Source organism: Aplidium turbinatum, chromosome 17 (genome assembly GCF_918807975.1).
Source record: "Aplidium turbinatum chromosome 17, kaAplTurb1.1, whole genome shotgun sequence".
Taxonomy (NCBI): Eukaryota; Metazoa; Chordata; class Ascidiacea; order Aplousobranchia; family Polyclinidae; genus Aplidium; species Aplidium turbinatum.
In genome coordinates, this window is record NC_137488.1 from 20,976,186 (window position 1) to 20,990,797 (window position 14,612).

Sequence of the window (14,612 nt, forward strand, 5' to 3'; positions counted from 1 at the left end):
TTCTCCACTGGAAAATCGGTTATTTTTACGTCGATTCAACGACTAAAGACGTTGAATCAACGCAAAAGGAGTGGAATGGTTAGCTGTGTAAGAATATATTTTTTGCTGCTTGTAGCCAAATCTGCCTACATCTCAAGCAACACTTGTTTCCGATATTCGCATCTTTTCTAACAAACTGAAGTCAAATAAACAATTTTTACGTCTAAGCACTGTGGTCAAACGTTGAGTCGATATAATAATGTCGCACTTTTGCCGGCTGGATGATTACAGAATAAATAGTTTCTCGGCAGTTGATGAGCCGTTACGGTTGTTAGTGTGAGAGACATAACGCAAAGTGTTATTACCGTGGGAATACCGTGACCTCATTATCTCAAGCCGAGCAAGATAAAGCCTTGTTTCTTTATTATAATTTACATCTAACTTTGGCGATTTGATGCCTGTCTAATAAATCTATTATAGCTATAGATATACACATGATTCGAAGACAAGTTTGAATTTGTTGGAAAGTCAGATAAATTTTCTTTCACTTGGTAAAATATCTAACTGACAGCATGCATATCAAAGGCGTAATAAACGTTCAAAAACCGTGGGCATTTTATGCCCCCCCTCCCAACTCAGGGAATCCCTTCAGAGCCCAGTCTTAATACGGTTAAAACGTGCTTGTGACCGAAACTCGATGACTGATATAGTCTTTCGCTGTTTCCTGTCTGTTGTGGTATCTAGATTGCTATGGTGCTGTTTCATTCGTATTGTTTATAATTGTACCGTACTATTCTCGCAACGCACGAAATAAAGGTTTCTCTCGAATTTAAGAAACCTGTGAAAATGCTTCGCTCGGGTGAGTTTTGCAAAGTTGCCATTTTTTTCAATGGGTCATTAAGCAATTTCAACTGAAAATCTAACAGAAATCAAACTGCCAACACACATAACAATATACACAACAGAAACACCAATAAATACGTTTAGTAAAATTTAGGTTTTCAATATTTGAAGTTGAATTTGAATTATGTTGAAAGTTTAATTTTGAGTTGAATTTGAGGAGCGGATTAATCTTTTTTAGCCAAAATGCTATGGTTAAAACAGGTTAAAATCCTTTTCAGAACTTTCCAATGTTTTGAATTGAAAAAAAGCTGTGTGTAAGGATTTTTTTATGTTTTGTACACGCATCTTTCTGCAATTAAGTTAGGGAAATTTCCTTAGAACTAGGAAAGTATTTTGGCAATAATTAATTAAACTACCATTCAACGTTTTATAGGCAGAGAAAACTTTTTCTCAAACCGTAGAAAATTTCATTATCAGATCATCGCTTCAATGCGTGATGGAAATCTACAGATAAATCTGCAATATTTTTGCAATATCAGCAGAATTTTTGTTGTTGGTAGTGGGTGTCTGGCAACTTTGGGTAACCAAGTGATTGCAGACCACAGTCATTCTGGCAGAATAGTTCTTCCGCTTTCCGCCTAAAAAAGTTATCCGTGAATAAGTGCGAGGCATACACTGCGACATGACATACTTTCGAAAAATCTTAAATAAGGAACGGTTCAAAGATGGAGAATATATTTACGATATTCAAGAAAATAATACGATTTTGCATAAAAAACACATCTCCAAACATCTTCGAATAAAACTATATTCCGCAACACGTGCCACTTAAATTTTGCATGCATCGGATTCAGTATTAAATTACCTTTCCAGAGATGTGCATCAATAGGTCGGCATTTGGGAGGAACATCCAGCAGAATGGTTCAAAGATGGAAAATATATTTACAATATTCAAGAAAATAATACAATTTTGCATAAAAAACACATCTCCAAACATCTTCGAATAAAACTATATTCCGCAACACGTGCCACTAAAATTTTGCATGCATCGAATTCAGTATTAAATTAACTTTCCAGAGATGTGCATCAATAGGTGGGCATTTGGGAGGAACGTCCAGCAAAATAGTTAAAACATGGAGGATATTCTTAAGATATACAAGAAAATCATACGATTTTGCATAAAAAACACATCTCCAAACATCTTCGAATAAAACTATATTCCGCAACACGTTCCCCCAAATGCCCACCTATTGATGCACATCTCTGAAAAGGTAATTTATAATACTGAATCCGATGCATGCAAAATTTAAGTGGCACGTGTTGCGGAATATAATTTCATTTGAAGATGTTTGGACATATGTTTTTTATGCAAAAATCGTATTATTTTCTTAAATATCGTAAGTATATTTTCCATCTTTGAACCATTGTGCTGAACGTTCCTCCCAAATGCCTACCTATTGATGCACATCCCTGGAAAGGTAATTTAATACTGAATCCGATGCATGCAAAATTTAAGTGGCACGTGTTGCGGAATATAGTTTTATTCGAAGATGTTCAGAGATGTGTTTTTTTTTGCAAAATCGTATTATTTTCTTGAATATCGTAAATATATTCTCCATCTTTGAACCGTTCTGCTGGACGTTCCTCCCAAATGCCCACCTATTGATGCACATCTCTGGAAAGGTAATTTAATACTAAGTTCGATGCATGCAAAATTTAAGTGGCACGTGTTGCGCAATAAAGCTTTATTCGAAGATGTTTGGAGATGTTGTTTTTTTTTAAACTGTATTATTTTCTTGAATATCGTAAATATTACCTCCATCTTTGAACCGTTCTGCTGGACGTTCCTCTCAAATGCCCACCTATTGATGCACATCTCTGGAAAGATAATTTAATACTAAGTTCGATGCAAGCAAAATTTTAGTGGCACGTGTTGCGGAATATAATTTTATTTGAAGATGTTTGGAGATGTGTTTTTTATGCAAAAATCGTAATATTTTCTTGAATATTATAATAATATTCTCCATCTTTGAACCGTTCTCCTAAACCTTCCTCCCAAATGCCCACCTATTGATGCACATCCCTGGAAAGTTAATTTAATACTAAATTCGATGCATGTAAAATTTAAGTGGCACGTGTTGCGGAATATAGTTTTATTTGAAGATGTTTGGAAATGTTTTTTTTTTGCAAAATCGTATTATTTTCTTGAATATCGTAAATATATTCTCCATCTTTGAACCGTTCTGCTGGACGTTCCTCCCAAATGCCCACCTATTGATGCACATCTCTGGAAAGGTAATTTAATACTAAGTTCGATGCATGCAAAATTTAAGTGGCACGTGTTGCGCAATAAAGCTTTATTCGAAGATGTTTGGAGATGTTGTTTTTTTTTAAACTGTATTATTTTCTTGAATATCGTAAATATTACCTCCATCTTTGAACCGTTCTGCTGGACGTTCCTCTCAAATGCCCACCTATTGATGCACATCTCTGGAAAGATAATTTAATACTAAGTTCGATGCAAGCAAAATTTTAGTGGCACGTGTTGCGGAATATAATTTTATTTGAAGATGTTTGGAGATGTGTTTTTTATGCAAAAATCGTAATATTTTCTTGAATATTATAATAATATTCTCCATCTTTGAACCGTTCTCCTAAACCTTCCTCCCAAATGCCCACCTATTGATGCACATCCCTGGAAAGTTAATTTAATACTAAATTCGATGCATGTAAAATTTAAGTGGCACGTGTTGCGGAATATAGTTTTATTTGAAGATGTTTGGAAATGTTTTTTTTTTGCAAAATCGTATTATTTTCGTGAATATCGTAAATATATCCTCCATCTTTGAACCGTTCTGCTGGACGTTCCTCCCAAATGCCCACCTATTGATGCACATCCCTGGAAAGGTAATTTAATACTGAATCCGATGCATGCAAAATTTAAGTGGCACGTGTTGTAAAATATAGTTTTATTCGAAGATGTTTGGAGATGTGTTTTTTTTGCAAAATTGTTTTATTTTCTTGAATATCTTAAGAACATCCTCCATGTTTCAGTTCAGTTCAGTTCAGCTGTTTTTATTTCTGACCATCATATCAAAACAATACACGTCAGCATAGCAAAGGTTGAGAAAAAGGTAGAAGCGAAACAAAACGCGAACGTCATAACGTGCTTGAGACCGAAGTAAGTTATTGAGTTGAAAGAAATTTGGCACGGTCGCAACACCTTCAGAAAAATTTAAGATATAAAGGGAAAATAAAAAAAGAAAAAGTTACGAAAACAACATATATTTAGGCTATAGCTTTATTAGCCCACATAGCTTTAGCTGATATATTTAGGATTTGTATGGACAGTTGCTATGAAGATCGGCCATGGTGCGTTATCAAGAGTGCTGATGGTCATAAGGGGAACACGTCTTGATGCGTTTAGCTCATAGCAAAGAAGAGCAAGGCAGGCAAAGAAAACCCCACAAAGAAATCCTACCACGGGCAAAGCCATTTCAAGCGCAACGCACCATAGGCCTTGCACGACTCACAAAATAGATAGGCTATAACTTGACGACATAAAAACAATGACAAAAACAAGTAAAACAAACTAGCAAAAACAACATCATCATCTTGCGGAAATTTTATTATACCCAGGGAAGTTATGTCTTGAAGATATCAAGCGTGCTTTGATAAAAGTTGCGTTGATAAAGCGATAATTTTAGACCTCAGTCAGCTAAACTCGTCACCTCCATTCTGCTGGACGTTCCTCCTAAATACCCACCTATTGATGCACATCTATGGAAAGGTAATTTAATACTAAATTTGATGCATGCAAAATTTAAGTGGCACGTGTTGCGGAATATAGTTTTATTTGAAGATGTTTAGAGATGTGTTTTTTATGCACAAATTGTAATATTTTCTTGAATATTATAATAATATCTTCCATCTTTGAACCGTTCTCCTGGACGTTCCTCCCAAATGCCCACCTATTGATGCATATCGCTGGAAAGGTAATTTAATACTGAATCCGATGCATGCAAAATTTAAGTGGCACGTGTTGCGAAATAAAGTTTTATTCGAAGATGTTTGGAGATGTGTTTTTTATGCACAAATTGCAATATTTTCTTGAATATTATAATAATATCTTCCATCTTTGAACCATTCTGCTGGACGTTCTTCCCAAATTCCCACCTATTGATGCACATCCCTGGAAAGGTAATTTAATACTGAATCCGATGCATGCAAAACTTAAGTGGTACGTGTTGCGGAATAAAGTTTTATTTAAGATTTTTCGAAAGTATGTCATGTCGCAGAGTATGCCTCGCACTTATTCACGGATAACTTTTTTAGGCGGAAAGCGGAAGAACTATTCTGCCAGAATGACGGTGGTGATTGCAGCAAGGTGCATAATTGCATTTTGCAAATACAAAATTCACTGACAACCGAATAATGAGTTTGTGTTGGGTTAAATAGCAAGAAATTGAATGGTTTCCTTTATGTGTGAATTTGTTCAACTTGGTTGGTTTTCAATCTCTATCCTCGGACTGACTAAGCCTTGTTAGGTTATTCTTGGTTGTTTCGCTTAGGCTACGGAATTTGCAGAGGCTTTTGACACAAGGCTGGTAACTGGTTACCAAGATCGGCAGAGTAAAGTTTCCGATTGTTGAAGTGTTGTTGCTGGAGAATTATTGCATGTACTAGGTGCCGCTGAATGGAGAAGTGAGAACAGTCCTGAAATGTGTTGCTTAAGCACATACCCTGAAAGCCGAATCAACGCCATGTACGGTAATCTTATGTCGAGCGCTTAACCACTGAGCTAACTCTGGCGTATGCCGTTTAAGGCAACCTATTCTCATTGGGCATGCAAGCTCGATACTTCAAGTGGCATTTACTACCGTACTCTTCAGTTGAATGAGGAGACAACTGATTTTTTCAAGCAATTTACCGGTATCTACGGTAGCCTATCGTACCTACCGTACATGTTTAAACCATTAGGTTTAGTGGTTGTCGTGCCTTAGGCTATAGTCTATACACGTATTTGCGACCATTTTTTTCAAGGACCTCCAAAAATCATATTTGTTAACCTAAACTGTTACTCTATTTTTATTATAAAAATCGGAGTTTTTCTAAAAATGTAATTTGAATTCATTGGTGAATATACCATACATTAGATTTTTTTGCAAGTACATCTTAAGCTATTACAGTTTTTACACCTTTTGTTGCCTTCAATTCATTGTTATTGTAAGGATATTTGACAACACCTGCTGTGTAAGTTACGCCTATATTAGACTTAGCGTTAGATTGGAGATTCTGGAGATGTTGCTTTGCTGCAATACTACATTATGTATTGAATACTAAAAAGTTTGGGTGTTAATTAGGATTAGATACTTCATTTTTTGATTAATTAAGATATATGTAAGTATTGTTTCTAGCACCAGTTGCAATTTTTATCTGATGAAAGTAAAAGCAAAGAGAAACAAGTTAATTCATTGCTTTACTGATGTTTTATTCACCATGACAATGAGCATCCTCAGAGCGAGTAACATACAAAATAAAATTTAAGAAGTTATATAGCTTCTGCAAAATCTGCAGTGCGGCTAAGGGCAAGAGAAAAAAAAGTGAAACTCACATCTTAAAGTGTACGGTACGGTATATATTTTTAATACATTACCAAAATCTGTTCAACTACGTTCTCAATTATGGTACCATGCTCGCTTTAATTTTTGGATCAATAGCGTTGCCAGACAAGGAATTCTGCCCTAATTTGAGAAAAGTTTAAAGCTGTTGAAAACAAAAACTTGTATATATTTTGGATTTTTTTTAGTCCTGGGCAAAGAACAAAACCCTCTCTCTCTCATACGACGAAGAAGAACAAAACCCTAACCTTATTCCTAACTCTAACCCTTACCTTAACCCTTCCTAACTTTAATCCTAACTCTGGCAACACCTGATTGTAACCATGGCAACAAGTGGGTAAAAATAGCCGCTTTGTTAATTTTTTGATTGAAGTAATGCACTGAAGTTCTTACCATATTTGTACAGACAATATATAATTTTCTTTACTTCATTGCAAAATCAAAGTTAGGCCTGATAATGGAATTTGACAGTGTTGAAAGTTGTCTCGAAAAACATATTCCTGAAGAAGAATTGAAAGAAGTTAAAAGGATCTTGTATGGAAATGATTGTCCGTGAGTATTACACTTTGTACCTTCAACATTTTCCTGATATATCAGGCTATATCAGGGCTTCTAATGTGTCCACAGCTCAAGCGTCAGATTGCATAATGCATAGCCCTGTAGATGGTGGGATTTGTAAGGAAGTAAAAACTAATTTGTATTTAGAAAACTTGATATCCCAGCCAAAGCACAAGATATAAGTAAATCAAGAGATTTTGAAGTTGCAGCCTACGAAATTCCTAGTTCAACTTCAATACCACGGAGAGTAAAAGTTGGTGCAATACAAAACAAAATTGTTGCTAGCACGAATTGCTCTGTCAAGGAACAGGTACGTTGCCACTCAGCTTACCAGTGATTGGTAACTCAATGTTGTAATTTCGTGCAACAACGTTGCATAGTAAATCAAAATACATTACATTTCAGCTGTTCAATTATTTGATAGAAATTTTTTATGACTAGCTTTTTTACTTGCCCGATATGCTGGTGAAAGTTAGTAGTCATGAACCTTCCTATTGGCATGGTTTGTCTCTTCAGACTTCGTATTCTCTAATATCTTTGCATATAAGAATATATGAAATTCAATCACTATCGAAAAACATGGCAAAAACAGAGAGAAATGACTACAATTGCTAGTGGCTGGGATTTAACCAATGTTGTCTGTAAAGCAAATTGTTCTGAACTTAATCGTAGGTGGGCTTGCAGCTAATTGGTAGGAAGCATGCACAACCAGACATCATATCTTGTGAATGAGCAAGACAATTGTATGATGCGATTGGTGGTAAAAGGAGCACCATTACTTTTTTGTACTGGCTGCTCATTGAAGTGACTTGTTTTCTTTAGATTAATGCTTTGCACAAGCGAATCAGTGAGATCTGTGAGGTTGCTTCGATTTGTGGGGTCAACATTCTTTGCCTGCAAGAAGCGTGGAGTGAGTTGGACTTTAATGGCTGAAGTGTTATGCTTTTGTCTAAATATTTAAACGACTAACGTTTGTTCGGTCGGTATAAAGACTTATTTGTTTTGTTTTGTTTTCCATAAATTCATTTTGATTACAAGCCACCTTTCTTCTCAGCGATGCCGTTTGCGTTCTGCACTCGTGAAAAGACCCCATGGACAGACTTTGCCGAATCAGCAGAGGATGGAAGGACCACAAAGTTTCTCCAAGAGGTAGTTTGGGTTGGATGGACATTTCGACCCTGTAGTTGTAGCTTAGTGTCTGCCCCATCACTGTGACGATCTTTTCAACTCGTGACGTCTGGTTTAGTTTGGTCTGGTTTTATCCTCGGACTGACAACGCCTTGATTGCTTACTCCTGGTAGTTTGGCATACTTGTAGGTAGAGGCTCTTGACGCAGGGTCGGTTACTGAGATTGACAGAGTGAAGTTTTCCGATTGTTGAAGTTTTGTTGCCGGAGAATTATTCCATCTATTAGGTGTCGCTGAATGCAGAGCTTCCTCAGAATGCGTTGCTCAAGTGCACACCCCGAAAGTCGAACCAGCGCCGCTTGATGTTGAAGCTTTTTTGTTCACGAAGTCATGCGCTAACTAACTAAGCTATCGCGACGGACTCCACACAAACCAATCACGTGATGTTGTTTATTGAAGATCGCGCGACGTCACAACATGGTTATTGTATCTCCGATCCTGGAGCGGGATGACGCGCACGGCGGGATCTTGTGGAACACCGCGGTCGTGATCTCGAATACGGGGAAAGTATTGGGGAAGTCCCGGAAGAACCACATTCCCAGGGTCGGCGATTTCAACGAGGTGCGCGATGCTTGAAGCACTTCAGTGCTTTGTTTCGATTAATTATGATTTCATCACTTTCACTTCCACCACAAGGGTGGAAGTCATTACGTCATTATGGCGATTTGATGAGGCAAGACTGGAAATATCGGAAAAATATTCGTCAGTCGTTGCTATCGCTACCAACTTCTTTAGAGAAATGCAGAAAATTCGCATTTGTTTTCATTGTTTGCTCATTGAAATAAATTGTGTTTAAATAATTAAAACAACTTTCGCGAGGACAACTAATTCGAATTCGGTTGATTCTATTCTTCAGTCAACTTACTACATGGAAGGCAATACTGGCCACAAAGTGTTCCAAACTGCTTTCGGGAAAATCGCCGTTAACATTTGCTATGGGAGACACCATCCTCTCAACTGGTGAGTTGCTTGAGTTCAGAAGCAGCAATAAACCGCAATGAATACATTAAGCTAATCAAATCAAAGTTATAACTTTGTAACTTTAGTTAGAATTTTTGAATCTGGTTTCAATTTCTAAAAAAATCCCCAGATTTGGATCTGATTCCATTAGTTTTCGTAGATATTTTTGTAGGCCTGTTGGACCTGTACCACTTTGCTTTATTTGTTTCATGGAATTAAATTTTGGGATTTTTTGGCTTCAGAAACGACTTTTCAGATGTGGCCATAAAATATTCAAATATAGCTCCTGCTTTCAACGTTGAACCTTGTTGTCGACATCGACGAAATTCGGTGCTTGTGTCGCAATACGGAATTGGCGGAGATTAATGTCCAGTCCAAGTATCTTTAATTCTTAAATTAATTTCTAACCAGATCTGCAAATTGCTAGATCAAGAAACACCAGTTCAATTGCTGCTGGCATGTACGCTCAAGCAACGCACAACTGACAACTCTACATCCAGTGATATCTAGGGTTTGAAAAATAATTTGTATCACCTCTGTCACCTTTTAAGTACTCAAATACTCAACCTCGGTGGCCGGGCAGGCGTCACTAGTTCGAGGCCAATCCGAAAGTTATTTGCAACATTTGTTGTTGCACAGCGGCTTCATACTCTGCTGGTATAATGGTGGCAATATATCAGAACAGCGTATATTTATGTTCTTTTTACGTTGTGTAGGTTGATGTACGGCGTCAATGGAGCAGAAATTGTGTTTAACCCCTCAGCGACAGTGGGGGCTCTATCTGAACCCATGTGGCCTGTAGAGGCTCGCTGCGCTGCCATAGCGAACCACTACTTTACCTGCGCCATCAACAGAGTGGGATCGGTGAGTGGCTACGGTTGTTACGTCACTGTGTTGCCAATAGTTGATTTCAGTTACTTGTGATATTTTGTTACTTATGAATACAACCAATTGGTACCAACGGTTATGCGTCTATTCAAAGCCGATAATTCAAAGTGGTAAATTCAAAGCCGATAATTCAAAGATAACAATTCAAAGCGGTCGATTGAAAGCCGATAATTCAAAGACGACAATTCCAAGCGGTCAATTGAAAGCCGACAATTGAAAGCCGGCAGTTCAAAGTTGACGATAATTAATCCGCTTGATTGGAAAAGTCAATAATTGAAATTAATTAATCTTATTGTGATGTGATAAGAGTGCGAGCTCGTACTGTACTCAAAAGTCCATCGTTTTGCAATGCTGAAGTTAGTCAGAAGTCGAACAAGGAGTAGTATGGACGTTTCTTTCACGAAAACGGAAAGAGGAAGGAATAAAGCATGCCATGGCGGCTACTGCTATAATCACGACAGGGATAGTAAGCTTGGTGAGGGGTTAAGCTTCTGGTTGTGTGAAGAGTATTGGAAGGAAAATAAGTGCAAAGCAAGAATGCATGTCTGCAATGAAAAGGCAGTGAAATTTGTTGGAGAACATAACCACGCTCCAAATGGTTAGCGTAAGCAGGTTTTGGACGTTTGTGCCCAGGTTAAGTTGCAAGCAGCAACGTCTTACGCTACAACTCAGCAAATCATTACGGCGGCAACAGCAGATTTGCATCCAAATGCAGCAGCTCAAATTCCTGAGGAACGTGTTTTGAAACGCAGCATTCAGCGAGCCAGAAGGCAAGTACAAAATACTCCTGTGGAGCCGTCAAATGCTGAAGAACTGGTAATTCCATTACAATTCAAGAAATTGGATGATGGTACTGTGTTTCTGCTTTATGAGTCTGGGCCTGGAAATGATCCCATATGCATCTTCAGTACCCAGCGTAACCTTGAACTTCTCTCTCAGAGTCAAAGCTATTTCTCTGATGGAACGTTTAGCACAGCTCCAAGCCATCTCTTTCAACAGCTATATACCATCCATGCTATTGAATTAGGCACAATTGTACCTCTTGTCTATGCTCTTCTTCCGAACAAAGCTGCTCAAACCTATTGTCGACTTTTGCAGGCTATAAAAAACTTTCGACCTCAAATAAATCCAATGTCCTGGATGACAGACTTTGAGAAGGCTGCAATCAATGCCATTCAAGACAATTTTCCCGCAACTTCACTGACGGGCTGCTTTTTCCATTTACAGCAATGTGTTTGGCGTAAAATACAGCAATTTGGATTGGTAGCAGCTTATAAAGAAGATGATGGAAAGTTTGCAATGAGTGCGCGGAGCCTGGCAGCACTAGCTTTTGTACCAGAACAAGACGTTGAGAACGCATTACAAGCCCTAGTGACAGATGAAGAATTTGATCACCGAATTCAACCTGTAGCTGATTACTTTGAGGACACTTGGATTGGTCGACCAACTCGCCACGGGCATCGAAGACCTGCTGTGTTCCCAAATGAACTTTGGAATGTTTATCAGCGCACTTTGCGTGGAGAGCATCGTACCAACAATAGCATTGAAGGGTGGCATAGACGTTTTCAATCAACTGTCGGTTGCTTTCGTCCGTCTATCTTTCGCTGCATCAACGCTCTTAAGAAAGAGCAAAAACATAACGAAGTCCTAATGGAACGTCTTGTGGCAGGTCACAATCCTCCATCTCGAAAAAGGAAATATGAACAACTGAATGAACGGATCCTTCGCATTGTGCAACAGTATGATGCTCGAACAACGGCTCAGTATCTGCGTGGAATTGCTCACAACTTTGGCATGTAGTTTTCTTGCGAACTATTTTCTGTTAGAATTGTCGGCTTTTGGTATGTAATTAAAGTGAAACTGTTTTCTTATGAACTATTTTAGGTTTGAATTGTCGGCTTTTCTCTGTTTTGTTTTTTGTCGTTAATCTCAGCTTTGAATTATCGGCTTTTAATTGACGGCTTTGAATTTTCGTCTTTGAATCGTCGTCTTTGAATCAACCGCTTTGAATTTTCGTCTTTGAATCATCAGCTTTGAATAAACGTTAACGGCTTTGAATTTTCGGCTTTGAATTGTCTGATTTAAATTGTCGTGCTACCGGTACCAACTAGCACATAATCATGTAAATTGGCATGAAAAGGGGAAGGCTTACGCTCTGCAGTGGGCTCTCACAGGCTGAAAATGATGATGATGATGATATTTTGAATGTAAACTATCTGCTATTTTTTCATGAGCATTCTGAGAATATGTGCATCCAATAACATGCCACGACGCTGTTTGCTCCATCAAGCAATCACGCGTTGTTGGCAAGTCGGTGTTCGTCCGCCCCAATAGCTCAGTTGGTTAGCGCTGGTTCGACTCTCGGGGTGTGCGCTTGAGCAACGCATTCTAAGGACTGCTCTCCATTTAGCTGCACCTAATGGATGGAATAATTCCCCGGGAACAACAATCGGAAAATTTCACTCTGCCAATCTAGGTATCTGGTCCTGCGTCAAGAGCCTCTACGAGTATGCGAAACTACCAGGAATAACCTATCAAGGTTTTGTCTGTCCGAGGATAAAGATTTAAAACCAAACTGGTGGAAGATGCTCAGCTCCCACTGACCCTGGTTTAGGCCGCTTTGTTAGCATTCTGACCGTCCGTCATGGGATGCAATCCTGTGTTTGGTATTCTGTACCCGTCTTGCTGAGGTCATTCAACGAACAGTGTTCTGAGAGGGCGCGACTGTATTGTTGACCACAAGTTTCATGTCAGCCCTCGGTCGATCTGTTCGGTCATAATCTGCGGTTTTGTTTAGGAAACTTTTCCAAACGAATTCACATCCGGGAATGGGTTGCCGGCCCATAAAGACTTCGGCCACTTTTATGGTAAGTGGGTGAATGGGGGTTCATTGGTTGCTAAGTGTTCCCTGCTTACTATGGTAACCAGGGCAACCAGACAGCAAGTTGTCGTTTCGTTCGAGGAGACTAAATACCGTCTGTCTAGAGTCTAGACTTCAAAAAATTGTTTCCAAGAGAACCCTGTAGATTTTGGGCGCCTGAGCAGTTTGTCATACGTCATTGTCTCTGACGACAGATGCGCATTGTGTGGTATAGAAGCGTGGAAGTACATACATTTTATTGGCACATTTACTGATTTGGTTTGTTGTGAGGCAGGGCAAGTGTTCTACGGGGAAACCATGACGTCATAATGCTTCTAGTGGCGACACCTAGCGTACCGACCACCTTTATTTGTTCCTCAGGTTCCAGCTACGTAGCGGCACCAGATGGCGCTCGCACACCCGGTCTTTCTCGAACCAGGGACGGCCTACTGGTAACGTCAGTCGACCTGAACATGTGCGAACAGATATCTGACAAATGGTGTTTCAGGGTGAGTGGAATCGCGTAAGGTTTGGTGTAGATTTGTCATTTTCAATGTGTTTAAAAAATTCGATCGAATAAACAGCAGATTGGCACAAAAGCCTCTTTTAAGCATTTCCTCGCTGTTTGCCATTCAAAATGTCGACTCGAGTGTATCTGATGATCTGCTACCAATATTTTTGTACTTGGCTACGTTTCGCGTGTTCGCAACGGCGATGGTTGGGTTGAAACCTGTTATGGTTTATAGACAGAAATCAGAGAGAATTATCAGTCAAATTTGTCTATGGTATTCCAGAATGACTTCTCTCCCTAAAGTATACTGTTGTAGTTTATTAAAACGAGGAGTGGTAATACAATATCACTTGGTGGCAGCGTATTATTATTATCGTCCCCACAGATGACAGCACGCCACGAGCTGTACGGAGATGCTCTGAAGCAATCCACCAGCTTGGACTACCAGCGGGACATCATCAATGAGAAGTAGAAGCGTCGCCAGTTATCGCCTCGCTCGTCTTCGACCGACTCTGACATTGTGATGAAATAGTTTGTAATTATGAAGCAATTAGCGGATGAGGTTCCGAGAGGTTGCATGGCAGGTGCCAAATCTGGGTTATGGAACAATTCCTGCATCAATGCTACGTGTTATGCATCTTAGATTATTATTTTTCTGCGTCGGTATTTAATTTGACAATTTCCGCTTTGAAACTTTCTATCTCCGCGCTGTGTGTTTACATTTGCTCGCAACAGGATTCCCTGCTTCGAATGAATCATGCAACTTATTGTGATGAAATATTTCTATCGTACATTGAAGTATCAGCAGAGTGATGCAATTTAAACGAAATAAAATCTGTCCCAATCGGCTTGTTGCGAACGCTGGATCTACGATAGGATGGATGGATTCGTTGTTGCAATGCTGGTCAGTAGATGCCGCTTAGTGGCGTAATGGAGGTGCCATACTTTAAAAGTTTTTTCTTTTTGCCTCATCCATTCCATCGACTGTCTATTCGATTGCAAATTGATCACAAGCCGCTTCGAAGGCTACCATAGAAAATTGAAGCCATTTTCCAACTGTTCTGTATTCCTCGCTTATGGCTTCAATTGATCCCGTGAGGCTAACATGATGTGCAAATGGGAGCTCAATCCTGGTGGTTTCGCATACTTATAGTGGCTTTGAACCACTGACACAGGGTTGGTGTTGCCAACTGCCCAACGGTATG

General features: G+C 39.0%; 1 protein-coding gene across 1 annotated transcript; it reads left to right on the top strand.

Annotated features, from left to right (window-relative positions):
- The first annotated feature begins 6,848 nt into the window (after window positions 1-6,848).
- On the top strand, window positions 6,849-14,255 carry LOC145786409 (beta-ureidopropionase-like). The gene is made up of 10 exons (XM_082598057.1): window positions 6,849-6,995; window positions 7,149-7,311; window positions 7,824-7,911; window positions 8,056-8,150; window positions 8,588-8,749; window positions 9,045-9,148; window positions 9,865-10,012; window positions 12,834-12,903; window positions 13,278-13,405; window positions 13,793-14,255. The coding sequence occupies exons 1-10, from the start codon at window positions 6,901-6,903 to the stop codon at window positions 13,877-13,879; spliced, it is 1,140 nt and encodes a 379-aa protein (XP_082454183.1). The 5' UTR covers window positions 6,849-6,900; the 3' UTR covers window positions 13,880-14,255.
- The last annotated feature ends 357 nt before the right edge of the window (window positions 14,256-14,612 follow it).

Excerpts from the sequence above, each read along its gene's own strand:
- LOC145786409 (XM_082598057.1), top strand. The coding sequence starts at position 6,901 with ATGGAATTTGACAGTGTTGAAAGTTGTCTCGAAAAACATATTCCTGAA. Across the intron at positions 8,151-8,587 it reads CCACAAAGTTTCTCCAAGAG|ATCGCGCGACGTCACAACAT; the intron begins GTAGTTTGGGTT and ends TGTTTATTGAAG. Across the intron at positions 12,904-13,277 it reads AGACTTCGGCCACTTTTATG|GTTCCAGCTACGTAGCGGCA; the intron begins GTAAGTGGGTGA and ends TTTGTTCCTCAG.